This window comes from Xenopus laevis, chromosome 5S (genome assembly GCF_017654675.1).
Source record: "Xenopus laevis strain J_2021 chromosome 5S, Xenopus_laevis_v10.1, whole genome shotgun sequence".
In the NCBI taxonomy this organism is placed as follows: Eukaryota; Metazoa; Chordata; class Amphibia; order Anura; family Pipidae; genus Xenopus; species Xenopus laevis.
The window spans coordinates 142,153,947-142,169,424 of record NC_054380.1 but is presented as its reverse complement, the minus strand read 5'-3'; the positions used below and the strand labels follow the sequence as shown (position 1 = coordinate 142,169,424).

General features: G+C 41.1%; 2 protein-coding genes across 2 annotated transcripts; both read left to right on the top strand.

Moving 5' to 3' along the window:
• The first annotated feature begins 7,930 nt into the window (after positions 1 to 7,930).
• Positions 7,931 to 9,626, top strand: LOC108705940 (serine/threonine-protein kinase N1-like). Its single transcript, XM_041564161.1, has 4 exons — positions 7,931 to 8,518; positions 8,605 to 8,680; positions 8,762 to 8,853; positions 9,587 to 9,626. Exons 1-4 carry the CDS (start codon positions 8,295 to 8,297, stop codon positions 9,624 to 9,626), a joined length of 432 nt encoding a protein of 143 aa, XP_041420095.1. The 5' UTR covers positions 7,931 to 8,294.
• A 115-nt stretch (positions 9,627 to 9,741) lies between these two features.
• LOC121394341 (serine/threonine-protein kinase N1-like) lies at positions 9,742 to 13,469 on the top strand. The gene is made up of 7 exons (XM_041565152.1): positions 9,742 to 9,981; positions 10,086 to 10,148; positions 10,723 to 10,799; positions 10,951 to 11,093; positions 11,541 to 11,648; positions 12,267 to 12,341; positions 12,820 to 13,469. The coding sequence occupies exons 1-7, from the start codon at positions 9,812 to 9,814 to the stop codon at positions 12,991 to 12,993; spliced, it is 810 nt and encodes a 269-aa protein (XP_041421086.1). The 5' UTR covers positions 9,742 to 9,811; the 3' UTR covers positions 12,994 to 13,469.
• Positions 13,470 to 15,478: the final 2,009 nt, after the last annotated feature.

Genomic DNA, 15,478 nt, shown 5'->3' with positions numbered 1-15,478 from the left:
CCACAGGCTATAGAAAAAACGACAGAGCCTAGTGCGATATTGTTAATATTCAGTGCAGTCACCAAAGGGTTACAACACTAATCTGTGTGTGTCTTGAACCATAGAGAGTCTATGCACAGATTTTTTGTGTATGTATTAAAGTGGTATAATGATTTGTACAAGGTGCTATCTCCTCCAAAATAAAATTATAATTAAGTCAAACAAAGTGCTTTTAGTGGTTGATTCAAAGGTAAAATGAATAAAATAAGGTGCAATGGAGTTTTCTTCAATCAGTAAAAATCAGCATGTGGCTTCTCTACTCTCTGGTGGGATTGACAACTTACAAGATTCCTGATTTCAAAATCAACTCCAGGGGATTCCTTTTTCTGTAAAGACAATAAAAAGGAGGGACAGCGCCCATAGTGTAATTTGCCTTTATTTTTTTAAAGTAACTTCTTGCACTGACATAAGTGAAACTTGTGAGCGCATATCAAATAATCCAGTCTTATAGTGCAGATCATGGAGATGAGCCTCTGCAATACAAAGAGATGGTTCTGCCGGCGTCTCCCTCCCGTATGTTCCACCTGTACATCCGCAGTGGGTGGTATAACTGGATATTGTGTGGTGGGTGTGGGGGGCCCGGGTGTGTGGCCAGAGGTGCAGTTCCTATAGGCTTTTTTTTACCCTTTGGGGCACATTAGACTTAGACCCACTGCTCTGGGGACCCACGTGGGGGTGCAATAATAGCCAAGGCCACCTTGGGGGAGGGCCCTGCTTACTAAGTATTATGAGACACCGTGATTTGTTTAATGTCAATTAGTTTTCTAGAATAGCCCCCTCGTCTATTTTACATTCACTTATTTTAAAAGTTTACTTATCCTTTATAGCATTATGGGGTGGGAAAGCTTTTACAGCTGCACTTTTGCCTGGTTCCCATTGAAGTCAAGGGCAGCTCCAGAAAATGCCCTCTGGGTATCTGCTCCATGTGACATGAGCTGTGTTCTGCCCAGTTGTTCTCTAGCTCTGTCTGCTTATTGTCTGTTGCCTTTCACACAAATCTGGGGACTCTCTATACTAATAACTCTTCCATAGTGTGCCCATTGGTGCTGTTGGCTGAGCTGATCAGGGAAGATCTACTAGTGGTGTTTATGGGTTACTTTTCCCTCTGTGACTGACAAGTTAGAGGTATTTCTTGTCCCTCCTTTTCTCCCAAAGGTATTATGTCTCTTTCAGCACCTACTTGGGGGTCCAAAGGTTTCCTAGTCTATTAGATGCCACCAGGCAAGTGATGATTCCTTACCCACCAGTGGGACAAAGAATAAGAGCCAGTGGGACAAAGAATAAGAGCCTGTGGGGCAAAGAATAAGAGCCAGTGGGGCAAAGAATAAGAGGCGATGGGGCAAATAAAAAGAGCCAGTGGGGCAAAGAATAAGGAATAAGAAGAGCCAGTGGGGCAAATAATAAGAGCCAGTGGGACAAAGAATAAGAGCCACTGGGGCAAATAATAAGAGCCAGTGGGGCAAAGAATAAGAGCCAGTGGGGCAAATAATAAGAGCCAGTGGGACAAAGAATAAGAGCCAGTGGGGCAAATAATAAGAGCCAGTGGGACAAAGAATAAGAGCCAGTGGGGCAAATAATAAGAGCCAGTGGGACAAAGAATAAGAGCCAGTGGGGCAAATAATAAGAGCCAGTGGGACAAAGAATAAGAGCCAGTGGGGCAAATAATAAGAGTCAGTGGGGCAAATAATAAGTCAGTGGGACAAAGAATAAGAGCCAGTGGGACAAAGAATAAGAGCCAGTGGGGCAAATAATAAGAGCCAGTGGGGCAAAGAATAAGAGCCAGTGGGGCAAATAATAAGAGCCAGTGGGACAAAGAATAAGAGCCAGTGGGGCAAATAATAAGAGTCAGTGGGGCAAATAATAAGAGCCTGTGGGGCAAATAATAAGAGCCAGTGGGGCAAATAATAAGAGTCAGTGGGACAAAGAATAAGAGCCAGTGGGGCAAATAATAAGAGCCAGTGGGGCAAAGAATAAGAGCCAGTGGGGCAAATAATAAGAGCCAGTGGGACAAATAATAAGAGCCAGTGGGGCAAAGAATAAGAGCCAGTGGGGCAAAGAATAAGAGCCAGTGGGGCAAAGAATAAGAGCCAGTGGGGCAAAGAATAAGAGCCAGTGGGGCAAATAATAAGAGGCCAGTGGGGGCAAATAATAAGAGCCAGTGGGGCAAATAATAAGAGCCAGTGGGGCAAATAATAAGAGCCAGTGGGGCAAATAATAAGAGCCAGTGGGGCAAATAATAAGAGCCAGTGGGGCAAAGAATAAGAGCCAGTGGGGCAAATAATAAGAGCCAGTGGGGCAAATAATAAGAGCCAGTGGGACAAAGAATAAGAGCCAGTGGGGCAAATAATAAGAGTCAGTGGGGCAAAGAATAAGAGTCAGTGGGGCAAATAATAAGAGCCTGTGGGGTAAATAATAAGAGCCTGTGGGGCAAAGAATAAGAGTCAGTGGGGCAGGGGAAACAGGCAACAGTCAGTGAAAACAAATATATGGGGAAAAAGTAAAGTAACTTGGTTATGGGAAAAACAAATGAGCGGTTGGCTGAGAAACGTTCAATATTTTGTTATGAGCCCCGAGCTGTGGGAACCCACTAACCAATGGGTAAAATATAGGATGTAAAAATATGGGTAAAATATGAGATGTATCAGATGGTTCCCTCGGAGCAGGCAAAGCTGTGAGACCCTCGGTAGAGAAGAGAAGAAGAAAACAATTAGTGAACCACAAAACTGGATTCATGGGGGAACTACAAGTGTTTGTGGGAACAACCCAAAACTTCCATCCAAGGTGTAAAGTGCAGGGCAGGGTACAAAATCCATGGTGTTTCTTTGGCGTTTGAATGGTGTCCTGCACTATGTAATGAGGAGCCTGTGTATGAATTCTCATGTGATGTCCAGAAACAGTCCAGTGATTAGCAGAGCATATGCCAAGGTTTGGACCTGTAAGTATTGCTCTCAGTCACATAATACAGCTACTGTGCACTTACACGCCTCTTTATTAACCCTTCACTTTTACTGCTGCACTTTTTCAAGGGGAAAACTCACATTTTTAAAAGGAAAAAAAAACATTTAATTTTTAGAGTTTTATTATACCCCAAAGCTGCTAAAATTCCAAACAGACAAATACTCCAGTTAAAACTTCTCAAGGTCATCGAGAAGTCTGATCTGGTTTACGTTCAATATTCTGATAAATTTGAGTCGCCGCAGCAACAATTCAATAAAGTTTATTAGTGAGAAAAAGTGTCGTTTCAGTAAATGCCCCTTATTTTCTCCAGTCAGTAAGTAGAAGTGGGGCCACAGGGGACATAACTGTTTCGTTCGTTTGCTGTTGCTCCTGAGCTGTGGCCTTTCTGTGTCTAACAGTTATGTCCCCCATTCTAGTCACTGACTAACAGGAACATGTTGTGACTATTACATGACACATCCGCTCACTCCAGCCTTTATACATTACATTTTTGCCCAATAAACTATATATATAGATTTGTTTTTCTTCTTGTTTACTTCTTTTGATGTCATTGTTCACTTTGAAACAATGACCGTTTCACTCTGGCCAATCAGGAGCGAGTGTTCATACTGTGATTATGATGTCACAATGCGCCAGTGAGAGTTTCTAGACCACCCTGGTGACATTTCTTTAGTTGGCGAGTAACTGATCAGCGCTCTGCAGCCCTTGCTCAGTGCTCTGCCAATTTTTTATCTTTTTACTTCGATTTTTGTGAAATTTTAGTGAATTTACCTGTAAGTGTCTATTTCTTATAGAGGGAACATGTATAGAGAGTGATACGTGGGTTTGGATGGGGATATTGGTCTCAAACGCTTTTGTGCTATAGGTTTTTATGCTCCAAATGACTAATAATCACATTTCTGCTTTATTAACAGTAAAAACAACGATGGGTCAGAAATATGGAAAAGCCTGTATCTCATGCATTCCATTCAGGAAAAAGGTAAGATCCCTGGGAATATCTCCTATAATAATAATAATAATAATAATAAATGAATATTGGGGGAAAGGCGTGTGATAGGCTGTCACATACATTTCTATGGGCAGTGAGTGGATAAAGGGACATCCGTATATAATGTGTGAGCCCCCCAGCCTGCCAGTACTGCTAATCTCTCTACACCCCCCTCCTCTAATTATGATTGGCTCTTACAATACATAAAGCAGTAATTATACCAATAACAGGCCATTGAATCCAACTTCTTAGCCCTGTCCTTCTTTACTGACTGGGACACTTCCCATTCAATGTAAATCCTCTCTCTGTGTGAGTCTCTAATGCTTTTCTTGGTGACCGTTGGCCACTAACTGAACCCCCACTTTGTCTCAGACTTGTGAGCCGTTGCTGTACCATGTGACCCCTGTCTGGCCAATAGCACGTGTAACTTTTCCACCTATAATGGACTTTCAGTATAATATAGCCAGTGGGCTTCAATGACAGGTTGCAGTTGGTCTTATAGCTTATGGATTTTGCTTTGGAACTTCTGAATGTCACATTTGGTTATTTGGTTGCTAGAGTAGCAATGACCATAGCAACCAGGCAGTATAACAGAATAAAGGGCATTTAGCCTCCACAATTCATCTGGTTTCTGATTGTAACAGTCCGTAAGAGCAGTAATCAGATCAGGCAGATACAAAGGAGAGTCATTCACAATCCATGTCAATATGAAGACCATCTGCAATTTTTAGGGCAGCACAGATTGGCTCATTGTTGAAGTTAATGTCAAGTACATGATAGAAATACACTTCCATCTATATTGTGCTATAAACACATTTTATACCCCAGCAGTGAGGAATGATTAGTATGGGAGGGTTTCTGCTTTCACTTCCATTATCTACAGGGGCTTCTATGTCCCACACTGGGTTTGTGGGGAAATTAGAGTGTAAGCTTCCCTGGGGTAGTTTTCAGTTGATTCCATCCATTATGTGCAATAAAGGCTCCGTTATTGCTCCGTTATTGCTCCCTGTGCCCAGATTCAGCACACACAGCATCTGGGAGAGAAGGTGAATCCCCGAGTGGAGCACGTAGTTACTAGCCACAAGGGCTCATTTTCTAAAAAGTGCTTTCCATTGTTGCTCCCTAACTTTCCCTTTTTTCATCTGCAGGTTCAACTTCCAGACGAGGATAATGAGACGGTGAGTCTGCTGTGGGACCGTTGGGCTTTTCCCTCTATATTTTATTAGCCAGTCAGTTATTTTACTGTCTTTTGGGCTCATTGTTTAGCTCCTAAAAACTGTACTTTTTTATTCCCTTAGCAAAATTCATTTATTTGGCCATTAAATGTTTGCCCCTGTAGCATTCATAAGTGTGCCCTTAATGGGGTGGCTCACCTTTAAGTTACCCTTTAGTATGTTATACAACGGGCACTTCTAAACAACTTTTTATTGGTCATTATTTACAGTTTTTTAATTATTTCCCTCCTTCTTCTGACTCTTTCCAGCTTTCAAATGAGGCCACTGACCCCATCTAAAACCAAATGCTCTCTAAGGCTACAAATATATTATTAATGATACTTTTTATTACTCCTCTTTCTATTCAGCCCTTTCCTATTCATATTCCAGTCTCACATTCACTTTAATGCATGGTTGCTAGGGTAACTTGGACCCTAGCAACCAGATTGCTCAAATTGTAAACTGGAGAGCTGCTGAATAACTAAAAAAACAGAAATAATAAAAAATTACATCATTATAAAGTTAACTCCAAGATGCACAACCCCTTTAACTCTGCAGCAAATCAAATCTGTTTGACTGTGCAGGTATGGGACCTGTTATACAGAATGCTCGGGACCAGGGGTTTTCCAGATAACAAATCTTTCTGTAATTTGGATCTTCATACCTTAAGGGGCCGATTCACTAAATTCGAGTGAAGGATTCGAAGTAAAAAACTTTGAATTTTGAAGTCTTTTTTTGGGCTACTTCGACCATCGAATGGGCTACTTCGACCTTCGACTACGAATCGAAGGATTCGAACTAAAAATCGTTCGACTATTCGATAGTCGAAGTACTGTCTCTTTAAAAAAGACTTCGACCCCCTAGTTTGGCAGCTAAAAGCTACCGAAGTCAATATTAGCCTATGGGGAAGGTCCCCATAGGCTTTTCCTGATCGAAGGATATTCATTCGATCGTTGGATTAAAAGGATTTTATGGTTCGATCGAAGGAATAATCCTTCGATCGTACGATCGCAGAATTTGCGCTAAATCCTTCGACTTCGATATTCGAAGGATTTCAATTCCTAGTCGAATATCAAGGGTTAATTAATCCTCGATATTCGACCCTTAATGAATCAGCCCCTAAGTCTACTAGAAAATCATATAAACATGAAATAAAGCCAATAGGCTGGTTTTGCCTCCAATAAGGATTAATTATATCTTAGTTGGGATCAAGTACAAGTAACTGTTTTATTATTACACAGAAAAAGGATTTTTATTTGGAGAAAATGGAGTCTATGGGAGGCGGCCATTCAATAATTCAGAGTTTTCTGGATAACAGATCCCATACGTGTATAACAATTTTGTTTTCTCCCAAAATGTTTGATGTTTCCTCATGTTTGATCCTTACAGGATTCCTGTAGCCAAGTGAATGTTACACCCGTGAAAAGACCAAACCCACTGGCTCGGATATGGAAAAAGAGAAAAACCAAGAAATCGGTGAAGTTTGCAGGTACCGTATCTAAGCAATAAATTCATATTTTTTTCAGGAGAACAAACATGATGATCATTCAGTTCTATTTGCCTTTTTCAGATTCTCTCAAATCTGTAACTCCCATTGAGATTGTGAATTCTGAGAGTGAAGAAGAGGAAAGGGAGACGAGATCGGAAGAAGAGAAGAGAAGTCCTTCTAATGTAAATACAGAACATTCCACCCTCCTTTATCATTCTAATATTATATGTTCCCCCAATGTCTGTCTTATCCTGGAACCAGCATGTGATTTGTGGCTCCTGTCAGTGTCCTGCCATCACTAATTCACTCCCCAATAACAATATTATCACTGTGTTTGGGAGGACTTTATCCTATGTGAATTATACAGCTTATTGGAACTCACAATGCTTTCTCTTATATTCCTATTGTTATTCAATAGGACTCGGGAATCAATGTATCGATTGCTCAAGAGAAAGAAATCTCTCCAGTAAAGCTTGAAATAGCAGAACAGTCCCAAAAGGAGACAGAAGTGGAGCTGAGTGAAGGTACAATATCTTAGACACAATCTTTTATTCTCTCGTACACATCCTTTGGCATTTACCACTGGTCAGTATTGTCACAAAGTGCAAATGGCGTTCAGTGGAAATGAAATATGTTCTATGTACTTAATATAGGGACATCCCCAGCATAGGTAGTTGTCCAGTGATCTTATACATGTGTATATGTAAAGTACTATATGTTTTACTGGGCAGCTTGATAGTCTTGTCTGACTGGAGCAATATGGCTGGATAGAGGCTGTGGAATTAAGAAACTTGTCCTGCTTGGGACATAGGCATTTTGGCCACAAGGAAGGTAGCCCAAGATCAAGTTTTATATTTGTAACCACATCTGTGCATGTTCAAGGCTATATCAATATACAATACCTATATATGTGTCTGCCTGCAGGCCTACCCCATCTTTGGGGACACCAACATTCAGTCATAAGATTTTGTTTGAATTTTTCAGATGTTCCTGAAAGTGTTTCTGTAACTGCTTCTGCAACTGAAAGTGAAGAGATTCCCTCAAATGCCAATGAGGAAGATGAAACGTCGCCTCCTGCTCTTATTGAGAGGTCTTCTGATGTTCCTTCTGATGTTCCTTCTGATGTTCCCTCTGCTGTAAGTACAGCTCATTGATCCTTCTAACAAGTCCATTGGCTCAAATAGAAAATATTTATTTTCTTTGTAACAAATGTTATCCCATGGTTTCACTTATTATACCCCACGTCTTATAGTTTCCATCTTGATTCTACTGATTTGCTTTTTATTCACATTGGTTTTATTATATTTTGTTGAAGGGATATTTATCTGGAACAGTGTAATTATTAGGCCCGGGATCACAATTTTCACTAAATTGATGACTGATATTATGGTTTATATTTCTAGGAGGCTGAATTTAGACCTGAAGATAGTAGTGCCGTCCCTCAAGCAGCAGACAGTGAAAAGCCCGTAGAGGAACGTTCATGTGTGGAACACGATAATGAAGAAAATGTGGAGATAAAAGCTGAGAAGTCTTCAGGTAGAATATCTGAGGGGTGACAGTCTGGCCTTGGGGGTACAATATACAAGTTTTCATTCCTGATCCAACAATGTTTCTGAGTTCTGATTGCTTTATCTTGAATTCTGCAGCTGATCCAAACCCACCAAACACGCCTCTAAGTGTCCCTGATAGACTTGCAGCCAGTGGTCCTATAGTGACATCTCAGGGGCAGAAAGAACATGAGGCAGAATGTGAAGAAATATCAAAAGGAATTCTCCAAAGTGTTCCTGCTCCCAGCCCAAGTAGCTCATGGCAGCCTATAGACTGTACAAGGTATGGTACAAGCTGCTCCCGGCATAGTGTATATGTACATGACTGCAACAAACAAGATACAATAATAAATACGTATTCTCTTTCAGTGATGAGCAGCCATCTCGCGTTTCTATTAGCCATTTCCAACTAAGTGCTGTGCTGGGCCAAGGAGGTTTTGGAAAAGTAAGTCACTTGCTCCATAATTAACATTCGGACTTTCATTCCCATTATGTGATCTAATTGACGGTAATTGTGTTTTTCTAGGTGTATCTGGGAAAATACAAAGCAACAGGCAAACTGTTTGCCATCAAGACCTTAAAAAAGCGAGAAATGACTTCATCAATTAAATTGAACAGGTAAGTTACAGGCCAACAAACAGTAGCCTTTCCTTGTATGTTTTAATACAAATAAATAAAGTCCACACACTTGTATTAGTCCAACACAAAGGATAGAAAACGGCTGCACCGAGTCTATTGATCCAGTGTATAGAAGAGAAAGACACAAAGAGACTCTAGAAATAGGGCTCACCGGAACTCTTTTTAGTATTTCTCCCCCAAACTTATATAAATCTCAATTAAAGGTTAAGAAACACACATCAGACTAAATTCAGATATGCAGGGGATTATTTATTAAAGTCCGAATGCCAAAAAATGAAAAATTAAGAGTTTATTTTTACTATAAAATCTGAAATTTTAGTGGGGAAAAAAACTAGATTTATTTCTGCATTTATTATACCCCGAGGATGGAAAAAGTCTGAATCTGAAAATCCGGCATCTCAGACCTGCCGAGGTGACATATAAGTCAATGGGAGAAGTTCCCAAGATCTCGATCTGCACTGGGCTTTATGCAATAATCCAAAAATAATCTGAAATATTTGTATGATTCATTTTCACAATTTTTTAAGGAAAATGTATTGATAAATAAGGGGGGGAAAACCCATTGGTCGGAATAGTTTTCAGAAAATGAGATAAATATGGACTTTGATAAATGGGCCTCCCTGAGTAACAAGTTCCCCCCAATACTATTGAGATCAATTCTATAGGTGCTGCTTGTTTCCCAACACCTTCTAAACTTTTGTTCCCCTGGGAGCCAAGAAGCAGCACCTCCTCTGGGACAACAGACACACTAACTGCCTATTGAATCTTTGGTGACCTTTGGTTACAATATGACATTTAGCAGTAATTTTCCCTTTAACTTCAGATTATTATCATTTGTCACACAGAGGGGACATAAGCCTCATCCCAACTGTATTGGTTCCAGCACAGTTTAATGTGCAGACATATTAATATTTGACTCTTATTTCCCAGTGCTCTGATGGAGAAGGAGATTCTTCTTTTGGCCAAACAAGAGCAACATCCGTTCCTCACTGGATTGTTTGCCTCGTTCCAAACAGAGCATCACGTTTGCCTCGCCATGGATTTAGCGGCTGGAGGCGATTTAACAAAAGTCATTGATCATCCGGAATTCAACTATAAAGCAGCAATGTAAGTAGAAGAGTGGATTGTATGGATGGGATTTCTGGGAGGGAACAAGGATGATTGCAGTGATTATTTACCAACTGATTTGGGAATCTTCTTTCTATTTCCAGATTTTACTCTTCGTGCATTGTTCTGGGCTTGGAATTCCTCCATGAACACAACGTCATTCATAGGTAAGCCTTAATGCAAGTAAAAGGGACATGTGATTTTAGCAGCAACAAGAGCCTGACCTTGTATAAGACACAAGTGTATAAGTCAAAGGGAACATGGGCAGACTTTCTCTCAGCCAGGTAGGGAGTGGCTATGCATTGCTTCTACTCAGCGTTGGACAGGCCCACCGGGATACCAGGACAACTCCCGGTGGGCCCAGGTGTCAGTGGGCCTCTTGCTTCTAACCATTTGGCCTATTTCATGGTCATTCCTTTATTTCTTTAAGGGAACAAAGAGGTTTAATAATGGAAGAATAGAGTATAGTATGTAGAGAAAAGAGACTAGGAGAATAAAGAGGTTGAGTGAGGTTCCAATACTTTAGAATATGGGCCCTCAGCCTAAGATTTTCTGGTCGGGCCCCTGGCATCCCAGTCCGACATTGCTTCTACTCCTAACTGTCATTTTCTCACTGGAGCGGCTCAGGGCAGTACATATGAGCAATAATTCTGTATGGGGCACACAACTGGAACCATTGGCATGCCATAGGAACGGACGCTTACTAATAGCACCATTAAACATCTTCTTTTTTTCACACAGAGATTTAAAGCTTGACAATGTCCTCTTGGATGCATCCGGATATATAAAAATCACAGACTTTGGCCTTTGCAAAAAAGGTAAGAATTGCTGCTTTGTTGCCTTGAATATCAGGGTTCAACTCGGTAACTAATGTGTCACCATCTTGCTCATCACAAAGACATGTATAGAACAGACACCTAACATAAACCTACTACTAACTACTAACATGAAATATTGTGTTTGTTATAGGAATGGGCGTTGGAGTCTTAACCACAAGCCCTGCTGGAACTCCTTATTATACTGCTCCAGAGATATTGAAACGGGAGCCCTATGGAAGAGCAGTAGACTGGTGGTCTGTAGGAGTGATGCTTTATTACATGGTGCTTCACAGGGTAAGTTTTATTCATCCACTCGACACAACTAACAAATGGATATTTTTATAAAAAAAAAAGGTTTTGCTAAACTTTGACGTTAGTACAAGATTAGAATAGCAAGGGAAGCCCTGCAATAGGAAGGGACCATCTCTATATTGTATTATGCAAAGGGAACATAAAGAATGTTAGTCCATCTTTAATAACAACTTGAGTTACTCCATGAGTATAATATTAAGGCATAATATTTGATACCCGTATTTAAAAACGACTCAGTATTAATGAAAGATTGTCCTGCTTGGTGTTAAATCCAGTTCCCCTTGATCATATCAGACGCCCCTGTCTGTGAGATCAGTAAGTTTAGAAGCAACTTGCTATACATTATTAGCCATTTTCTGGGACAGTGACATTAATCCCTGGTGGCTCAGAATTCCTGCTTTCCTAACAAATACGTCTCCACCTTTGCAGTTCCCCTTTAACGGACTGAACATGGAGCATCTGTGTGAATTTATCAAGCATTCGAGGGCGATTTTTCCACCGAAAGTCCCTGCTGATTTCTCATCCACAACAAAAGGAGTAAGTTTAAATCCTGTCATCATCATCATGTGATCGGCTTGTGTTTGGGGTTTCTTACTCAGAGATCATTCATTTCACTTGTGCTCTTTCTGTACAACGTATATTTGCTCTCACCTTCACCTGTACAATTCATTGTTGAGAGGGGGCCAGTCACAGCACATCACATGCTAAACCATCTGCATATAATAGAAATATTACATATCAATGTTCATAAATAAGGCTTTATCAAATATATAGCGAGCTAAAGCTTTTAGTAACGGGCAGGGTTGGACTGGGGGTACACCCAGAATAAGAAAAGAATTCCAACATTCTGTTACTGGACTGAGAGTCTTGGCTCCATTGTGATGGTGCAACGTTTATTATAGATTGTAAGCTCTGCACAGTGCTGCGTATAATTACAGGCACTATAGAAGAACCAGATAATACTAATAAATCTGTCTTCAAAATAGTAGATTCCATCCATATTGTATTATAATATTTCCTCCTATAGTTGGAGAAAAGACAACGCCTTCTGGAGGAGGAGTCTCAGGGAACATACTGGGAAGGTGGAGCTACAGATTGTCCCGCCTCCCACTGGATTGTGCTGTTTGAGTAACAACTATTTTATTCTTTCCGCAGCTTTTGGCCAAATTCCCTGAGAATCGCCTGGGATTCAACGGAGCTGAAGAAGTGAAGCAAAGCCCGTTGTTCTGTGTAGGTTTATAGTTGTGTATTAGGCATAGCGTGCTGTTATAATGAGTGGATATAGATTTATTCCAGACGTGTCCTTGTCTGGTGAGATTATCAAGGAACAAGGTGCCCATCCAATATATTTTGACCCCCTAAAATCTGTAGTTTTCTTTGTAAGGGAACAAATGAAATGGATGAATCGTGACACAAGGTAGAAAGGTTCTCGGACTTTACTAAGTAATACATTTGTTGGAGGGATCTCCTGGGATTGGCTTATCTAATACATAGTTGCTCAGTATAACGTCCCTTTGATTGTGACACATTATCTAAATTCTATAAAACATTCATTGGGCGAGACGCTAGATTCTTAGATATTACTAATGTTCTCCAGTAAGTTATGATATTGGCAATGGTTGTTCCTTTGTGTGTAGGATTTTATGCCATAGTATAAATTGTATCATCAGTTCTATTGTATTCATTTGATCCATCTCCTTTGCCACAGAAAATCAATTTTGATGGCCTCTTGAATAAAAAAGTGACACCACCAATCATCCCAGCTGTCCAAAGCTCAAGCGATAATGACACAAACCTAATGGTAACTCTGTATGGGCGTAAAGCAGTTATACCAGACTCCGTCAGTGAAGCCCTCCAGAACTTTGATTATTATGTTGGCTGAATGTGAGAAGAGACACTTGAATATTAAAGAAATGCCATCCGCCCCTCAACCAGGAATGAAGCAGCCGGCTAAAGGAAGCCTGGGTAAATATGGACGTTTGCTTTTGGGAACACTGATTGTAGAAACATCTTCAGGATTAATAATGATCACCCATTACAGAAGGTGGAGGGTAACAGCTGGGGGATGTCCCATAGATCCCTTTGAATACTGGTCTTTAGGATAAGAGAGACTTGATAGGATGGTGATTTATAGTGAAGGTCACTATTTCTTCCCATTATCCTTCATGTCCCTTTATTCTCTCCTCTCTGTTATTCTTTCCCATTTTGCTACTTTCTTTTGTGCTTTTTATGTTAGAATCTTCTGCTTTCCTTCACCTATTATTATCACATTAGTTCTCCGCTCTTGTTCTCCAGGCTGCCATATTTGTAAGAAACATTCAGAATGCATTATTTATTTATTTCTGTTTAATCTTAACAGCAAACCAGGGACAGCAACTCCCGCAACTCCAGCAGCGGTGAATCCTATTTGCAATACGTCACAGAACGACTCTTCATAGCGGTGACATGTCCATGGAACTTCCAACTTGAACTTCCACTGCAGCCCCAATTGGTGCTTCCTAACCATTAAAATACTTTTACAATAAACTAACTGAACTACTCTTATGACTTTGCTTGAATCTGTAACTGATACACAGGAGTTTGAGACTTGATGATTGTTCTCCCAGCGTGAGGCACCTTCTCTCCTTGCTGACATATTGCAGTAAGTGGAGGTAGCCTAAAACAGGAGAGTCTGCAATTCCTCCTGGTGGACACCCACACAAGGGTGTTTATTGGCCCAGGCACGGTGGCTCATTGGCAGCACTGGAGTAGCCTGTACAGCCCAACACACTGTAGACCTAAACTACAGGGGTAACACTAAGAGATTGGGTGGAGAGTGATAACAGAGCCTACCCCCTCCCCCTTCTCGAACACTGAATGGCACCAAATCCCTTACCGCGAGTAGCGCAAAAGGTCCAAGGGGGACGCCAAGTGCGCACAGGTCACACACCTGACGTCATGACGCGAGTACCGAATGCGCTGGCGACACCACATCTAAAAATAGACTAATTAATCTCAAGTACTCGAGAGATTCTCTATTTGGCCCTGACTAAAAACAGATAATTACAGAGGTCACAGGAGGAAAGAGCATGTTTCTCCCTACAGGAAAAAAAAAGAGGCTAAACCATACAACTAGGTTCTCCAGCAAGAAACCATGGTCAACACAAATAGGAGCTATCGTTTCTTTCGATCCTCTTCATTCCGAAATACAAATTCAGACCAAGGGGCGTGGAAAAACAGACCACAATGGCAACCAGCTAGACAAGCCAAAACACCTGCCTCCCAAAAACCTATATCATCATGACTGTCTCCAGCAGGCCTCAGAGGCTCACGTGGGTGGCTGTTTAAGTCAATTTCAATCCCACTGGGAAACACGTCACAGTCCTGTGGGTTCTTCAAATAATAAAAGCCGGCTACAAAATTCCCTTCAAATCAATGCCTCCAAAACGTTTTGTCCCATCAGTGGTTCCGCCATCCAAACTAGAGGCCTTGAATCAAACAATTTCCAACCTTTTGCAAGCAGGAGTCATTGTTCCAGTACCAGAGCCACAAAAATTCAGAGGATTTTATTCCAATCTATTTTTGGTGACAAAAAAAGAGGGCTCCTTCAGACCGGTACTAAATCTAAAGAAGCAAAACGAGTTAATTTACTACCACAAATTCAAAATGGAGTCGCTTCACTTTGCCATTGCCTTTATGGAACCCAACAACTATATGACCTCAGTCGACCTGAAGGATGCTTACCTGCATGTACCTATACATCCGAAGTCACAGCCGTTCCTACGATTTGCAGTCCGGAATCAACATTTTCAATTCTTAGCCCTACCCTTCAGCCTCTGTACAGCCCCTCGAGTATTCACAAAGGTCCTGGCACCGATAATGGCTAATCTACATCAAGTGGGGATTCACATCCTACCTTACTTAGACGACTTGTTGCTAAAAGATCATTCGGCAACACAAGCAACAACAGACACAGGGACCTGTTTACAAATTCTACAACAGCCCGGTTGGCTGATAAAACAGCACAAAAGGTCCTTAACTCCTTCAAGAAGGATTCAATTCCTTGGACTAATATTCAATTCAAATCACCAGACAGTTCAGCTTACGGACGAGAAAATCCAAACGCTGATCACGAGCACACAGGTTTTCCTACGCAGGCTTTTTCCTCAAAGAAAGCCCCCTTTGAGCCTATTACCTCATGTGACCTTAAGTGGTTGTCTTTGAAACTGACTTTTCTGATAGCAATAACCTCGGCAAAGAGAGTATTGGAAATGGCAACGCTATCTGCAAAAGAGCCATGGCTGGTTATTCACCACGACAAAGCCGTCCTTCGAATGGTACCAGGGTTTCTGTCAAAGGTAGTGTAACGAAAACTAACCCTGGTGGTC

Bases quoted from the DNA above. Each gene is read 5' to 3' on its own strand.
- LOC108705940 (XM_041564161.1), top strand. From the start codon at position 8,295: ATGTTTCTGAGTTCTGATTGCTTTATCTTGAATTCTGCAGCTGATCCA. The intron at 8,519-8,604 runs GTATGGTACAAG...ATTCTCTTTCAG, and splicing joins CAGCCTATAGACTGTACAAG to TGATGAGCAGCCATCTCGCG. The intron at 8,681-8,761 runs GTAAGTCACTTG...GTGTTTTTCTAG, and splicing joins GCCAAGGAGGTTTTGGAAAA to GTGTATCTGGGAAAATACAA.
- LOC121394341 (XM_041565152.1), top strand. From the start codon at position 9,812: ATGGAGAAGGAGATTCTTCTTTTGGCCAAACAAGAGCAACATCCGTTC. The intron at 9,982-10,085 runs GTAAGTAGAAGA...TTCTATTTCCAG, and splicing joins TTCAACTATAAAGCAGCAAT to ATTTTACTCTTCGTGCATTG. The intron at 11,649-12,266 runs GTAAGTTTAAAT...TTCTTTCCGCAG, and splicing joins TCTCATCCACAACAAAAGGA to CTTTTGGCCAAATTCCCTGA.